This window comes from Melanostigma gelatinosum (assembly GCF_949748355.1).
Source record: "Melanostigma gelatinosum genome assembly, chromosome: 12".
Lineage (NCBI taxonomy): Eukaryota > Metazoa > Chordata > Actinopteri > Perciformes > Zoarcidae > Melanostigma > Melanostigma gelatinosum.
The window spans coordinates 8,164,588-8,180,464 of record NC_136645.1 but is presented as its reverse complement, the minus strand read 5'-3'; the positions used below and the strand labels follow the sequence as shown (position 1 = coordinate 8,180,464).

Here is a 15,877-nt window from a genome sequence, read left to right as displayed (position 1 = left end):
CCCAATAAAATATATTTGGATTAATGATAGTGAGTGTCAAGGTTTGTGACGTATTTATCATGGAGTCTGAACCACATTTTGAATCTCAAGTTAACGGTAAATATAGCCTTGCGGCCATATTTGTGAGCTGCAAACGGGCGCGCTGTTGGAGAAGAAGCTCCCATGAAAATGTAAAAAAAAAAAAACATGTCCGCTTTCCCTTCTCCTGGCAACCCCAGGACGAGTCACCATGGTTACACGGGTGTCACGTGACTGGCAACGTAAACACGAGCTGGTGGTGAAGTAAGCTATCCGTACATCTAACTAGCCGTACTCCATCACAACAGCGTTTATTTACACATACTGTGAGCGCAACGTTGGGATGTAAGGGCGATGGCAGTGATTGTTCGTCGTCCGTCGGACTTTCCCAGCGTTTCTCAGAGTGGTTCATCATCCCGAGGAGGGGAAAATACTTCTACAATTGGAGAGAAATGGAGAGTTTTCCCGTGAGCTGAAAACATGGGAGCAAGCGCTTCAGTGTCGCTCTGTGTAAGTTAAACTGCTAAGTTATTTTGTTACATCCCTCTGTGTTTTAAAGTCCATTGCCCAACCGATTTCTCCTTGTTTGGGGCAGCTAATGGGACTAAAGACAGCTAACCTGACGCTAACTGTTGCTGTGACATGGAAATCTGCAGCATCTGGTGTCTGTGACAAATTTGACTTGACGAGCGAGTTGAATGTACATTTACACGTTTTATCGAGGAAACTTAGTGGATCATTGTATTGTTAATCAAGTAATTATTTCTCTCACACACACACTTCTCGGTCTACTGATTATGTTTTGCAACAAAAACATAAGAAAATAAATGAGATGTTCATAGTTCTGATCTTATTCATTGGTTTAAAACTCACCCTCTCACTGCCCACACACACACACACACACACACACACACACACACACACACACACACACACACACACACACACACACACACACACACACACACACACATGTATCCACATGAAGTGGATACTTTTACATCTCATATGTGTTTGGGATTTATCCTTTTTTTTTTAAACGTCTCTGTCCATCCAGGAATGTGACTATTGTAAGTAAATGATGGGACAATATGATTTGTGTATGAGTCATCTGTTGCATGCGCTCTTATTTTTATGCAGAGTGACCCGTCCTCTGTGAGAATCCTGAGGCCAACTGCTAAGGTCAGTCCAGAGCCGATTGCTCCCACCCTGGTTTCAGAGCCTGAACTGTCCGCCAGGTGTGTGTTTGGTGTTTCCTTTGAAAGACTGAGAGAGCGAGGGCAGATGGTTTGTGGAATACCCATTGTGCTCAGAGACATGGTGGAGTTCCTCCATACGAAGGGTAATTGAGGCACATCCTTGCTACTCTTGTTCTGTGACTCCTCTGCTCCTCTTTCATTCACTTTTATCACATCCCTGTTTCCTTCTCCTATCTTTATCTTGCTCTCACAATGCAAAACAATACTCAAACGTGACGTGTATGTGTACTGACGTCTTGTTTTCTTGTTTTATTATTACAGGAATGCACCACAGAGGTCTGTTCCGCCTGTGTGGGTCGGTGGTGCGGACCAGGAAGCTGAGGCAGAGATGGGACCGTGGAGAAAAGGTGGACTTGGAGCACGAGGAAGATGTCTCCACTGTGGCCTCGCTCCTCAAGCTCTTCCTTCGGGAAATGCCCACCGCCATAGTTCCCGAACCCCAGCGCGAACAGCTGGTTCTGAGCCTCACAGGTACTAGGAGAGCATGTTCGACTGGCATTATTGGGTTAATCAGAAGGATACCACAGCAAGTCAGACATAAGATACATTTGTTTGTTGTTTTGGGTTTGGTGAGTTCTGCTGTTGCAACGTCTGCACATGTTCAGGGTTAAGCGACACAAGTTACATCTAAAAAGAACATGATGAATTGCCGCAACATTTGTAAGTGTCACTTATCAAGAGACTGAATCGCTCAAAGATTCAGCATCAATATTCAATTTGTTCTGACATTTTAATCAAAGTCTGTCTGAGGACGCATGGGCTGGTTGTAGCAGCGGTGATCTGCACTCTGCTGAGTCAGCCTTTGTAGTGTTAATTGGGTTGAGGTTGATCCGGGAAAAGAGAACTGTGGAGCCGTGTGGTTAGAAATCCAAGAAACTTTGTGATGCTGAATGTACATTATATAATTATTAGTAATAAAATTGGATTCTTGTACCGCTATTAATTGTAAGTAAGATGTCCAGCAAAATAGTCTCCTTGCTCTACAGTCATTTAAATGAATGAATGTATTCAGCTGCTTATATTCTTCAATTTCATGTACTGTTTAAGGCTTATACGAGTGTGTTAACATACTATGTAATATGAATCTGAGGCTGGTTACAGTGTGTATTCATAGATACCAAAGACTTATGATTTAAAGTGCATTTTGATGAATGCTTCTATGATGTTTCTGCTTATTTCTAGGACATGCAGATGAGGCAGAGATGAACCGGTCTCTGAGAGAAAACCTTTGCCATCTCCCTGATGGCAACCTCATTATTTTGTCTTACCTCATCCACTTCCTATCCAGAGTGGCCACTCACAGCCAATCAAATCACATGCCTGTGAAAAGTCTGGCCACCGTCTTTGGGCCTTGCATGTTTCAGTAAGTTGCTGGTGTTGGTGCCACATTTAAATCCTCTCCAGACCTGTACTGGGACACCAGATTCCTGCCATCAAGACTTAACTCACATTAAGCTTCAGCTGACAGTTGGTTTATTGGATTAAACGACTAACATTTTGGTTTTCAAACTTTGTTTTGAAGACATGTAGCTGGATTTCTCTAAAAGTACCACAAAGCACAAATGTTCCCTTCACAGTTAGTGGTTGTAGGCTCTCTTCAAGCTTCTTTGTCACATCCGGATGGAGAAAGAAACTTTTTGTCAGCTTCAGTGGTTGGTCTTCTGATACATTTTTCCACAGCTTCACTTCTAAGGTGGGGTGGAGTCAGATTTTTCCAGGAAATGGGTGTGGCTGATAACACAGAGGATGGCAAACACACAAAGACAGACCGATATAACAAGAGGTCATCAGGATACTGCTCCCCTCCTGTTTACCGCTATCACTGTAAACATTGTCACACTTATAATTAGACTTGTATTGTTTCAGTTGTTGCGACAGAGGAAAGGATGTATTCCGTTCAATCAACAACCTTTCAAAGTCTTCCCACATCCCACAGCAAAACGATGCCCAGCTGTACAAAGCAACTCAATCGTTTTTAAGCTACATTTAGGTACATTGTTTGTTTTTCTTTTTACAGGATTTTAATAATCCTGCTATCAGTGTAAAATGAAATGACCTGCACATGTTCCTACCATGCAGCATGTGTGACAGTTTCTTGTGTGAATCTGTTATGTAGTCCATGTCGTTCCAGATGACCTGTCCGCGGTGTAAACTCACATTTGACACTTCCTCTTCCCTGTATGCTATGCTGACCTCTACCTACCATGTATACATCGTAGTGGACAATGTCAACCACGGCATGGCTCATTACAAACTAACAGCTGCTTCAAGGTAAACATGTGACCACTATTTAGGTCTGAGGTGGGGCTTACCTCCATATTGAGAATGTTCCATCACATCTCACAATTTCAATCTTTTTTTTTTCTTGAGTGTAGATTTTGAGTCACCTAATGCAGTCTGACCAGTTGGTCAAGGGAACCCTTTTCCATTATGTTGACTCTTAATAGAGGACCATTTTGAACATATAGTACATGTGACATTGTGTCGTTGTGTCCTCTCCTCTTTGTGCAGTGTTCCCTCAGGACCCAGGATGCTGGAGGAGCAGTATGTGTGTAACGCCCTGTTGCTTCATCTCCTGAGGCATCAGAAGGTTCTCTTTCCAATCCATGCCGAGGACACAGTGGCCTCCTCAATCACCTCCTCCTCCCCCCCTCCTGCTCTATCTGCTCTTTCACACTTTGAGGTAACCCGTGTTTTTTTCTCCTTCCTTTGACAGAAATTGTTACATCACTGATTGCTTTTCTGTGGTCTGTTCTTTTTTTTTTTTGAGAACTATTTTATCTTTTATTTTATCTTCTTACTGGTGCACTATGTACAGGGTATCAGCAAGTCGTGAAAAGTATATTCGATCTTTTCTTGTGGTAACGGTACCGTTATGTATAAATATCTTTTGCGTGCGGTTGCGGGGTATATCGGGGAGATTGCACACCTGTAAACTAGAAGTGGGATTGCTGCATCAGTGGACTGTGCAGTAGCTGTTCGAGCCTCTTTTGTGGAGTCTGAGCCTTCACCATCAGACCTGTAGCAAAGCCTGCTGCTACTGCTAGCCACATTAGCTGTGGATAAAGCTTATCCACTTATCTGGTTACTGGCCATGTTAAATGATTAATTACATTACTTGGTATTGTTGATATATTCAACATAAAATTGCAGTGGTATTACAAAGTCTTAAACTTAATTTGCAGAAACCCTGTATACATTAAATGCATAAAGTTTTTTTATGGTGTGTGTGTGTGTGTGTGTGTGTGTGTGTGTGTGTGTGTGTGTATTTACTCTTTTTGTCCTCGGTAGGTCCGATCCAGCAGATGTCACTCAGAGCAGAGTAGTGTGGAGAGTTTGGAGGGAGAGACCGCTTCCATCTCAGCGACCAGTGCTTTTAATCAAACAATACGGATGCCGTGTCAACTCAACAGGTACTATCGTTACCTTAGCATCTGTAACCTTGTCACTGCACTCGACAGACAGACAGACATCACTGAATAGTCATGTGGAATGAACATACAGAATTCTCTCCCTTCTAAATCTTGTCCCGGGGGATTATTTGGACCTGCATTTCACTCTGTATTCAGCTGTTGCATGTTCAGCTGATTTCTGATTGCAAATATAAAAAAAATGGCACCACAGTGTTGCTGCTTGAAGGAACAGAGAAATGGGTCAATGGCGAATTGGTCCCCCAGACAGAATCTACAAACTAGCTGCCATCTGCTTGTTGGGAACTTTTCCCACTGACAACTCTGAGGCTACTGTGCTCTTTCCTATTTTTAAATTGTTGCCACAAGGTTGCAGCCGTCAAAGTACATTTATTCATTGTCTCCTATTGTCCGCCGCTAGTCGGCATGCAACATGGCATTCACTTGCATTTGCTAATTCATTTCGTGGCTGTCGTCCACGTGACAGTATGTCAGTATAGTTGTGTGTCTGGTATCTTCATTTGTGTTTGTGTGTAGACGGGAGATCTGCTTGAAGTTAATGGAGGTAAAGGCTTGTTCCTCTTGTTTACTTTGTGATGATACAGATCTGTCCTCGGTGGAATTCAGGTCAATGAGGATGTTATTTCAAAATATGCATGACGTATTACTCATAAATCCTTGTGAACTACTGGCAACATTTGATAGGAAGATCATAGAAATATCTAAAGGTCGGAGCTGTCAGACTGGCCAGACTGTAATTTAACTACTCTGTATGCTACGTGTCTGTTTAAAGAGGAGTCATCAGGTGGCATGACATGTGCAGAATGTGTGTGTGTCTTTTACAGCTTAGATGGGGTAAAGGGTTGGTGGCCGTTCCAAGTCGTTGCATTGCAGCACACCGACAGGCACAACCTTGTATTTGTTGCCACAGCTTAAGCAGGCAGAAGAAGCTGCAGCATCAGCTGTCTGTCCTTTCGATCTGATGTATTGTCTGAATTCCTCTTTCGTTGTTAGTCTGAGTTTCCTCACCTGAGGGCGTCCAGATGAAATAGCTACAGTGTGGATGTGGGTTTGAACATGTATTTTGCTCTTGTGTTTATTTACAATGTTCTTCATGACAAGTGCAGCAGCTCAGGGTTCAGACAAAGTTACAATATTTCTCATGGTTCTTTTGTGAAAAAAGGTTAAAGTTTCCATTTAAACAAAAAATAATTGGCCCTTTTTCGGTTGTTTTCATTGAGACATGTCAGACTGGGATTTGGATGTTGTGTCTCCAAAAATGCACCTACATGCTGTTCCGTCTGGTTATGTCTGGACCTCTAAGCTTCCCACTAACGTCACAGTCCATATTAATTCTAGTCTAATTATACCTACAAAGGGTTGGATTTCAAAACAAGTGTCTGTTTAATTCTAAGAAAAAGGACAGAGGGTTTTCACTAAGTCATTTACTTAACTGATATCTTACAACGTCTCTAATTTATCCCGAAAATGATCAGTTTTCAGCTCACGTTTGGATATGTAGGTCAAGAAATATATGTTCTATATAAATGGGGTTTGTTGGTCGATACTCATGAATAATCTTCCCTATGTTGTCAGGTTTTACACATCAGTATTACTCATCAATAATTCTGATTCAGCATATCTGTCACCGTTTAAGCTGGCGTGTTTGAGTGTGAATGTATGCGTCTGTGTTGCATTTATTTGTCTATTTGTGTCTCGGCCTACTTCAACCTCTATTCTAGTGCTAGAACAGGCATTGTTGATCCCAGATATGTGCTGCCCTATGGGAGTTTATATCTGGGTCTGCGAGCTTGTGCGCTTGTCCGTCCGTGTGTGTGTGTGTGTGTGTGTGTGTGTGTGTGTGCACCGGTAATTGAAGCGGGTGGGTGAACTCTCTGCCTCCGAGTGTCACTTGTGTTTTTGACCATCAAGCACTCCTCATCTGTGCTCTCTTTTCTTTCTGTCTTTGTTTTTTTCCGTCCCTCTAAAGTAGCAACCTGCTCGCTGTCGTATGTGAATCCGTATTCTAGCTGCTTTGAGTGTAGACGTTTTTTGGCAAAGGATGTTTTCTTGTCTCATCTGCTTCAGTGGAAATAACCACGGGTCTACGGTCCTCCTCATGTGAGTGAGATAATGCAACGTGTTCTTTGGACTAGATGTAGTCGCTTTAGAGCATGCTGTTATGGACACACAAATAACTCTGTGGTTTGAGAAGCAGTGGCTAATGTGTGCGTCTTGTTAGTTTCTTGCTGCTGCTGTACTGACCCGTCTGCTGTAGGTTACAGCTCGCTTTAAGCAGACGTGTCTCGTGTGGTCGAGGCATATCAGTTGTGCTGTTGTCACCGGGAGCAGCTCCATAGAGCTCCATGAGTCATGTCATCGTGTAGCATGAGATCAAGCACTCCTGATTGATGTTGCCTGGTGTGGAGGCCAGCAGGTTTCTCTCAGAATCACAGTTGGACATTCCAGACGTTACTTGATATGCAGATGGATGCGCATGTGTTGTTAGATTTGACATATGTTGTGTTCCTGCTAACGTAACATGGATCTATCTTAGTTTTATTCGAGTGCCTCTACTGGTTTTGTTGTTTTTTCTTCAGAGTGCTTTTCATGGTACTCAAAGACACTTACGTAAGATAAAGTGATCACACAAGAAGTATACAACACACACTATTAATCATGCATAACAATCAGTAGAAGCAGATTTGAACATGGCGAGGTTGTTGCAGTCCATCTATGAGTGTCTTTGTGTCTTTAAAAGTTTCTTAGATGTCCTCTGTTCTTATTTAAGCCTTATATCTGATCTATAAAGCATTGGTCATTGATTTGTTAACCGTTACCATATTGTATACATTACACGTAATAAAGGATGCCTCATTAGAAAGTGCTCTTTCCTCCTGTGTGTGCACTCCTCTGTCTATCTCACTCTCTCTCTCTTTCCGTGTCTCTCCATAGTCCTGACGCAGTGAGGCAGGGTTGTGACTCCAGCGCTGACATTCAGATGCTGATTCCAGACCAGGAGGCTCTGGAGGAGAGAAGGGACAGTACAGAGGCAGGTTGTGTGCTCTCCTGCTCCACTGACCCAGGGTCAGAGCAGCACTCACTCCAGAGCATACCATCCCAAAGCCTCAAGGGGGAGCCAGCGGAGTTGCAGTGCAGCCCACAGGGGTGAGCGCTTCTTCCGTTTGTCTCTCCTGTTTTCACACACGGGTGAGATGTTTCCAGCTGAAATCGTTTGACGAGGTGACAGCTGTTCACATGACACACGTGCCCCCTTCAAGACTCAACCAGCCAATACATTTTCATTCAAACAACAACTGGGAATAGTACAGCTCCTCTACATTTTAATGAGTGTTTATTCATCAACAGGATCTTTTCGCAGTACAAGATGCCACCATTCACCTCCAAGTCAATGGAGGAAGAGGAGGAAGAGGAGGAAGAGGTAGAAGACAGAAGGACACCTTCCTCACCCGTTAAAGACGACTGTTCAACGGTGTGCATTGTTGGTTCTTTCCCTCTCTTTCCCGGGCCCATTAAACTATCTCCAGCTTTCAGCACTAACACCTCCCGCTGTGAATATCATTGAGCGACTAAACTGTTTCTATGATCTTACATGTTTATATTTAGACCAGATCTCTAAAGATGTGGTGAATTAAATCAGAAAAAGACGTACAGTCACCTGCTGCTCATGCTGCAGAATATATTCTGTGGAGTATGCAGTGTTGAATAGAGAAACAAAGCACAATAATGCTTTAAATGTTTAAAGCGGAACATCTTTCAGCTCAACATGTGAGTGGAACTGAATTGTTTTTCAGGCTTCCACAGATGCGGGACAGAAATCCTCAATTTCAGACTGCTGCATAGCGAATGAATCGCAGAACAACAACCAAACACGGACTCGGCACGCGGAGAGGTGAGGGGAACGTTTCTGCACAAAGACATATATTTGCGGAAGAACCACCAACAAAAGTGTCTGTGTTAGCAGTTCTGGAGTGGTTGAAACGTATCAATGTATTGATCTAATTCCTTTGGATGCTGGTTGATCTCAGCTCATCTCTCAGCCCAGTCAGATGAGAAGTAGGTTATCAGATCACTGCTCTGCTCACAGTCATGGTTTTGATAAGATTCCAGTCCAACTAACACTGACTTGCCACAGGGGCTCACGTGGAGCCGACCGACTAGCTGGATTAGGTCGACACTAGCATGGCGGCACGCTGAGCTTTTGTTTGCGCTGCCTCAGGACAGGGCAATTATGCCTCATTAGTGTCAGACATGAATAAGCCATAACCTTAATGACTGTATGGCCTCAAAGCTTCAGAAAGCGCTGGGCGGTGTGATGCAGTATTGATTATGAATGCAGACGGAGCCCCATGGTTGTTAAAGTCACATGGATTGTGGACCACGGGGAGAAACGGTGTTCTTATTTTATTGCAGTTTTATCGTATTTGCCTGTTGTTGACGGTCTTTGTTTTTCAGCAAGCTGTGCTGCACGGAGTACAAGACGGAAGCCAAAGAGAAGGTAAACGGACCTTTGTCGAGCGCTGGCTGCCATCTTCAAATCATTTCTACTGACCCCCGTTTTTTAAATCCATTCATCCTCTGAAAGCCAGGTCTGAGAGTTTATAGCCATCGGCTTGTGAGCTAGCAAAAATATAATGCACTAATGCACATGAAAAGCACTCTGAAAGAGCCTGGAAGTCCAGGCAGTTCACCCAAGGTTGTAGATTAAAAGAAAAGTTTCAAATTGACATGAATACTTGGTTAGATTTACAGCACAGACAGAGGAAAAGGGGCTGATGTTAAACTGTTGATGCCACGACCGACTACAACAGGTTTACCAGACTAACCCACAATATAACACGATTTATGATGAAAAGATAATTTGACCTGCTGAAAAAGTAGATGAAAGGATGTGTCTCTGCATGTGTCATTGTAACCTCCATATTTGCGTGTACATGGGGGCGTCAGTCAGTAAGAGGGCTTTGGGAATCTGACTTCATCGGTGCGTATGCGGTCTGTTTCTTCAGGGGAGAGGAGGAGACGGAGGATGTAGTGGTTCTCCTGACAGACATCGTGATTGCAGAGGCAGGAACAACAGCCGTGACGTACGTTCTCCTTCCCCGCAATCTTTATAGATAGATAGACACAAATATGGACACAAACACTTTGTTTAGGTTGAGGGTATCTGTGACAACAAGACAGTTGATACCTGCAGTGATTTGTGTGTGTGTGTGTGTGAGCTTTCTTGCCCATGGGTGTTTTTCTTCCCCTCCCTTCCATCCTTCCACCTCTGCGTGACGCACAAAGCAGTGTTTTTTAATAGTTTTTTATGAATGAAGCGCCGGGGGATGGGAAAGGAGAAGCAGAGCCCTTATCTGCTGCTGCTGATGACGCTGACAATGATGTCAGAGCACATCAATCAACAAAACAAAAGCCCCAAAAACAAAATCTGCATTATATTCCGACATTTGAGAACATTTTTTGGTGCGGTTGTCTTCTCACCGTGCATCAGAATTCATTGCATCTACACCCAATATCACACACACACACACTCTCATACAGAGGCTACGTGACTCCCTGCAGCTCCGTCAAAACGACTCCTTGGCTCAGTCTGACAACGTTGCCATGGAAACGCCTCGTCATATACAGCGCCTCTCTCCTTCCTCGTGCGGCGCACACCCACACGAGAGGTATTCCCCCCCCCTCCCTTCTCCCGTTCCCGGAACGCCGGTCAGAAGGAGAGCCATGTGGATTTAGGGGATCTCTTTTGGGGGGGGGGGGGGGGGGGGGGGGGGGTGCTGCTTGCAATGACGATTTCTGCCTGCGTTTGTTCTGACTGTGAGCTTTGGATGATCAAGGATTTGCTCTTTTTTTTTGCTCTTGTACTTCAGCCACCTGCCAAAGCAGCCTGCTCACAGAGCTGTATTCACTGTCCTCTGACTCATTCCTCTCTCAGGAGGACGAGGCATCCACTCATCTCACCTCTTCCTGCAACTCTCTCTGCCGAACCACGCTTCACAGCAGAGTGTATATTTACATCGGAGAGAGTAAATTGGTTTTTACAGGTTTTCTCTGAGCAGCATGTGACGCGTTGAAGAATCCCTTCCACACAAACTACGACGCCGCTCTGACTTCTCCTGTCGCTGCCCGTCTGCATCCCTGGAGCCATGTTCTGCTTCTGTTTCCAGAGCCCCTCTTCCAAGCTACAAGCCCTAGATGCTGACTTTGGACCCCCGCCTTCACCGGTAGACCCCCAAGTTCAGGATAACCTGCCTGCCCAGCAACAGCCTCTTTTTACGGAAGTAAAGAATCTGAATTTGACCCACAAGCTGCCTCTCCACTCGTCGTCGTCACCACCAGCTCGGGATCCGGTCGACTCGCCACAGTCTGGTAAGACAGTGAAGTGATGATAGCCCTATTTCTCAAGTTAAATATCTGTTTGGGGTTGTAAAAGCCCATTGTCTACTTTTTTCATAAATGTATTTAGGCAAGTTATGCCCAGAGCATGTCACAGTGCCGTCATTGTCAGCTTGGAGGGTCTCATTGGGAATCAAACCCAGAACCCTGTCAGTGCAAGAACCGCACTTCATACTCGATCTATTAATAGAATCTAATTCATCACCTGTTTTCATTCAGAGCATCTCTCTGACTGCTGTGATTCCGTTGGTGCACGTTAAATAAAGACCAATAGGTCTTGACAGCGAGCTGTGAGCTTCATCCTTTCCCACAGCTGGGTGTGTCGGTAACGGCGCACCAAGCTTACGATGCTGTTACTGTTGCAGCACTGCACAGCCACAGCCAGTGTAGTTTTGATTTACACTTTTGTTTTTCCATGTCTTTGTTGTGGCTAAACATTGATAGAAAGGTTTCTTTTGGATGTCTTTGTAGCTTGAATAGGAAAGAGCTATTTCTCATTCTTTCATTGTCGTTAATGTCTCGCCTCCCTCTCTTTCTCTTCCTTACTTCCCCTCGACCCTCTTTCTCCTTCTCTCACATCTCTTATTTTGTCTATTTATGGGTAATTTCAGGATTTAAGTTGATATTTTGTCCTTTCTGTCTGTTACAGTACACATGGCATTCCCTCGTTCATCGGAGTCCAGTCCACTTTCTTCTGAGGGGATTTCAGGAAACGACACCCTGCCGAGCCCACCAGGCCCTAACACCAGCCCGCTCCTCTCTCGTTTCACGATGAGTGACTGCCCCATTCCTTCGCCTCGCTGCCCCAACCTCAGTCACAGCCTGCGCTACAACCTCGACCCCGACGCAGCCCCTTCTCCACCCAGCTCACAGCACATACGCATGTAAGACCATTGTTTTCTCAGATGAGATCCCAGGTGATGGTTAAATGCACGGCACCAGTCCTCCTTGCATCACGGAACTGTTTGTGTTTCTGTCTTCAGGGCTCGCAGCAGTGGCCATACAGAGTCAGACGTGTCCATCTTAGTGCTCAAGAGACACATTCACACCCTGAAGAAGAGGATCAGGCGTTTTGAGGAGCGTTTTGAACAGGAGAAGCACTATAAGGTGAGAAATCAGAGATGCTCGGTCAGCTGGATTCTCCTGTGTTATGATTTTATTGGAAGTTATTGCCTCAGAGTGTGAAGCTCTGAAGCTATTTGGTCCTGATTGTGTGTGTGTGTGTGTGTGTGTGTGTGTGTGTGTGTGTGTGTGTGTGTGTGTGTGTGTGTGTGTGTGTGTGTGTGTGTGTGTGTGTGTGTGTGTGTGTGTGTGTGTGTGTGTGTGTGTGTGTGTGTGTGTGAGTGAGTGAGGGAATAAGTGATGATAAAGTAGTAAAATGAAGCTGTGGATGCTATGAACATCATACTAGAGTGATCTACTCCCTCTGCTGGTACATTAGAAAATGACAGTTTGTTAAACCACTCATCCTTGTTCAACTGGTTGAGAGGGCTGCTACACAACAGAATTATGCTAAAATTAGATCTCAGACCAGCGGACAACGTACAGAGTAAAGTTACAGGTACTTAATACAAGAGACCAAGTTCTTTCAGTGATGTGAGTTTGTTGTTTTTGTCAGCCGGCACATAACGACAAGACGGCACATCCAGAGGTGGCTAGACTGATGAAGGAGCTCATCAAGAGTCGCAAGCAGCTTAAAGGTCAGTTTAAAACCCACGCACACACACTCACACACATGATTCATGATTGCAATGGTGGAAGATGTATTTAGATTGCTTGAGAAAAAGTATAAATACAACAATGTAAAAATAGTATAATCAGCTGAAAGTACTCATACTAGTATCAAAAGGAAAAGTGCTCATTCTGACGAAGAATTGCTCCTGTGACTTATGAAATGTCAGGAAAACGTCTTAAACAATGTCATACAAATGGTCAAAAAAAAATCTTTAATGATGTCATTGTATAGTATGCCATGAAAGATTTCACCAAAAAGTCTTTAAAGATGACATAGTTTAGTATGTCATCAAATAGTCATGAGAAATTTAATACTGTAGTACGTCATAAAAAACGTCATAGTATAGTGTGCCATAAAAGATGTTACTCAAAGTCATAAAAAATGTTATGGTATAGTATCTTATAAAATATGTCACCAAAAAGTTTTTCTGAACTTTTTCAGAGCTGAAACTGAAACAATCAGAAGAGGGTCTGAGAGGACAGGGAGACCTAAACCCATCAGCTGAAACATGCAGAGACCAGAGGGAAGCAGCACTTACAGACACCGCGCTGCAGCAACTTAACAACAGTAACAGCAAGCCACACGCGGAGGAAACCGTCAACGCCATAAGCAACAGACTGAAGGAAAGACGACGAGAGCTGAGCCTACCGGACAGTGTGGAGGTTGGTTTAGGCAGAAATGCTTTCACTACACACACACAAAAAGTGTAATATAGATTTGCAAAACAGTAAAGACTAAAACATCACCATAATCTATGTCATTTGTGCATTTATGTGCAGGAGATGTCCCATTTCCAGATGTCCATGGAGAAGGCCAGTCTGCAGAAGTGTTTGCTCTACTTTGAGAGTCTGCACGGACGACCGGTAAGACCCCCTCCTATATGTGTATCTGTTATTTCACTTTAATACTTTAGCGCTCATCTCCTTGTCCTAACATGGTTGGTTTCTCTTTCTCTCAACAATAACAAAGTGGTTTCTGTCTTCAGAGCACCAGGCAGGAGCGGACTCTGATGAAACCTTTCTACGATCAGTACCGTCTCGTCAAGCAGCTGCTGCTTTCCTCTGCTGCTGCAGCCGTCATTACCACCATTGTAAGTGAATATCTAACAATACAGTACAAGAGAAACCCTCCGGATTTTGTGTGGATAAACTGTCCATGGCATACGAAGTGTCACTCTGTTGCCCTCTAGTGGCCAGATATGAGGTCTACATATGACAAGCATTGCCACCCTGTGTGCTCGTGTCTACATAGGAGGAAGAGGAGGGCTCTGATGAAGAGCGTCCTAAACAACAAAGCCCCAGGCTGCTGGAATCTTCAGATAAGCTGCTGCGCCTGCCTTCTCTAGAAATGTCTGAAACACCTCTAGTGTCCCCGCTGGAGGAGGTGAAGGATCTACAGCCACAGATCATCACAATGGCAACACTACATGAAGCTTCCAGGTAGAGAGTGTGTGTGTCTGTGTGGGGCATCATGCTCCATCATGGCATTTTCAATATCGTCACCTTCCTAAATTAATGGCCGAAGTCATTTTTTCAGGTTTTTCAGAAAATACAAAATAAAGCGGCCTAACACTCTGGAGTCTTGACATAGGCCATTATATTACAGGGGTAGAATAGCATGATCTGTTCATCGGAGGATGTAGGCGATTTTACCAGAGGTGGCCAGCATCATAAGATGATTTAGGCAACAAAATCATTTTTGTCAAAAAATTACTTCGGCCATTATTTTAGGAAGGTGACGATATATTTTACTACTCAGTTTTTTGGATCATTCATAATCGCAGGAAGTTATTATTTATTTAAGGATTTCTTTGATTCTTTCTTTACAGACATGAGTTACTGGATCACCTCAGGACGGCACGATTAGAGAAGCAGAGGCTTCACCTGGCGCTCCGAGACTTTGAGGACCACTTCTACATGCAGACCGGCAGGTGAAGGTTACACACACACATCCAAACCACTTGGCTTTTGAATTTTATTTTGTCTTTTAATAAACTTGGAACATTTGGTTTCCAACAATGCCTTGTGAAAAACAAAGAAAAAAACATCCACAAAAGAAAGTCCATCGTAATGGTACGACAGTGTCACTTAACGTTAATACAGCACACAGAGCTCAGGAAAGAGACGGAGAGATCGACGTTTGCTCGGAACTGTACACATCCTTCGTCCTGTACATGTTAGTCCTCCAAAGTAAACGACACATCTAAGTTTTTGATTACAATACACACTGTTCAAAGCTATCCGAGTAAGGCAACATAGGGACTATCAACCAGTAGTGGAAGCTGCTGCAGGTTGTTTGAAACGACTGACGTTTTGCATCTTTCTTCTCTATTTATTGTTAACAGGGCTTGTCAGAAGGACGACCGTGGACCGATGGCAGAGGAGTACTGCCAGTACAAGAACCTCAAAGCGAAGCTCCGCCTCCTCAAGGTCCTGCTCAGTAAACGGGACTCAACCAAGACTAGTTGAGTTAACACAGTGGGAATCTGGTTGTTCCATGCCATGCTCTTGTTTATGCACTTTACATGACTAATACTGGTGGAAAGTCTTAATGAAATGCTGCGCAACTGCAGTTTCTGTCCCAAAAACACATCCTTTGTCATTTATGTCAACATATTAGTAATTTACAATTACTAAACGTATGTTTATGGCACTTTGTTACTTGCCTTTTTTGTCCTTGCCATAACACTAGTTTTGGACAGCTTTGTCCATCGTTAATGTGGGAAAAAAAAGGTGCAAGCTTAAATGCAATCAATGAGACAATCATGTTGTGCATGTCAGTTTCTTTGTCCTACATTGTGCTACGATATGCATTAAGAACTTCAGCGTTGATCTTAAGTCACTTTACGTGTTCACCTAGAGAAATATGAGAACAAAACTATTCCAGTGCAAGTTCTATATGCTGTCAAATTCGTGTTTATCCCCTGTTTTGCCTGTATGAAGTAATCCCTCTTAAATGCAGTTGTTAATGGTCAGAGCTTTTGACATTGTGCACTTCTGGTTTATATCGTTTTCTATATGAAGAGAGAGATAATATAT

At 43.7% G+C, this 15,877-nt stretch overlaps 1 protein-coding gene across 1 annotated transcript; it reads left to right on the top strand.

Annotated features, from left to right (window-relative positions):
* Positions 1 to 416: 416 nt before the first annotated feature.
* On the top strand, positions 417 to 15,313 carry LOC306785668 (protein FAM13A-like). Its single transcript, XM_079280124.1, has 21 exons — positions 417 to 528; positions 1,159 to 1,360; positions 1,539 to 1,748; positions 2,460 to 2,640; positions 3,789 to 3,960; positions 4,569 to 4,690; positions 7,643 to 7,855; positions 8,057 to 8,180; positions 8,503 to 8,600; positions 9,164 to 9,206; positions 9,715 to 9,792; positions 10,876 to 11,077; positions 11,754 to 11,988; positions 12,088 to 12,211; positions 12,723 to 12,804; positions 13,281 to 13,501; positions 13,619 to 13,702; positions 13,825 to 13,929; positions 14,091 to 14,278; positions 14,668 to 14,769; positions 15,184 to 15,313. Exons 1-21 carry the CDS (start codon positions 499 to 501, stop codon positions 15,305 to 15,307), a joined length of 2,940 nt encoding a protein of 979 aa, XP_079136250.1. The 5' UTR covers positions 417 to 498; the 3' UTR covers positions 15,308 to 15,313.
* Positions 15,314 to 15,877: the final 564 nt, after the last annotated feature.

Excerpts from the sequence above, each read along its gene's own strand:
- LOC306785668 (XM_079280124.1), top strand. The coding sequence starts at position 499 with ATGGGAGCAAGCGCTTCAGTGTCGCTCTGT. Across the intron at positions 7,856-8,056 it reads TTGCAGTGCAGCCCACAGGG|GATCTTTTCGCAGTACAAGA; the intron begins GTGAGCGCTTCT and ends ATTCATCAACAG. Across the intron at positions 12,805-13,280 it reads GAGTCGCAAGCAGCTTAAAG|AGCTGAAACTGAAACAATCA; the intron begins GTCAGTTTAAAA and ends GAACTTTTTCAG.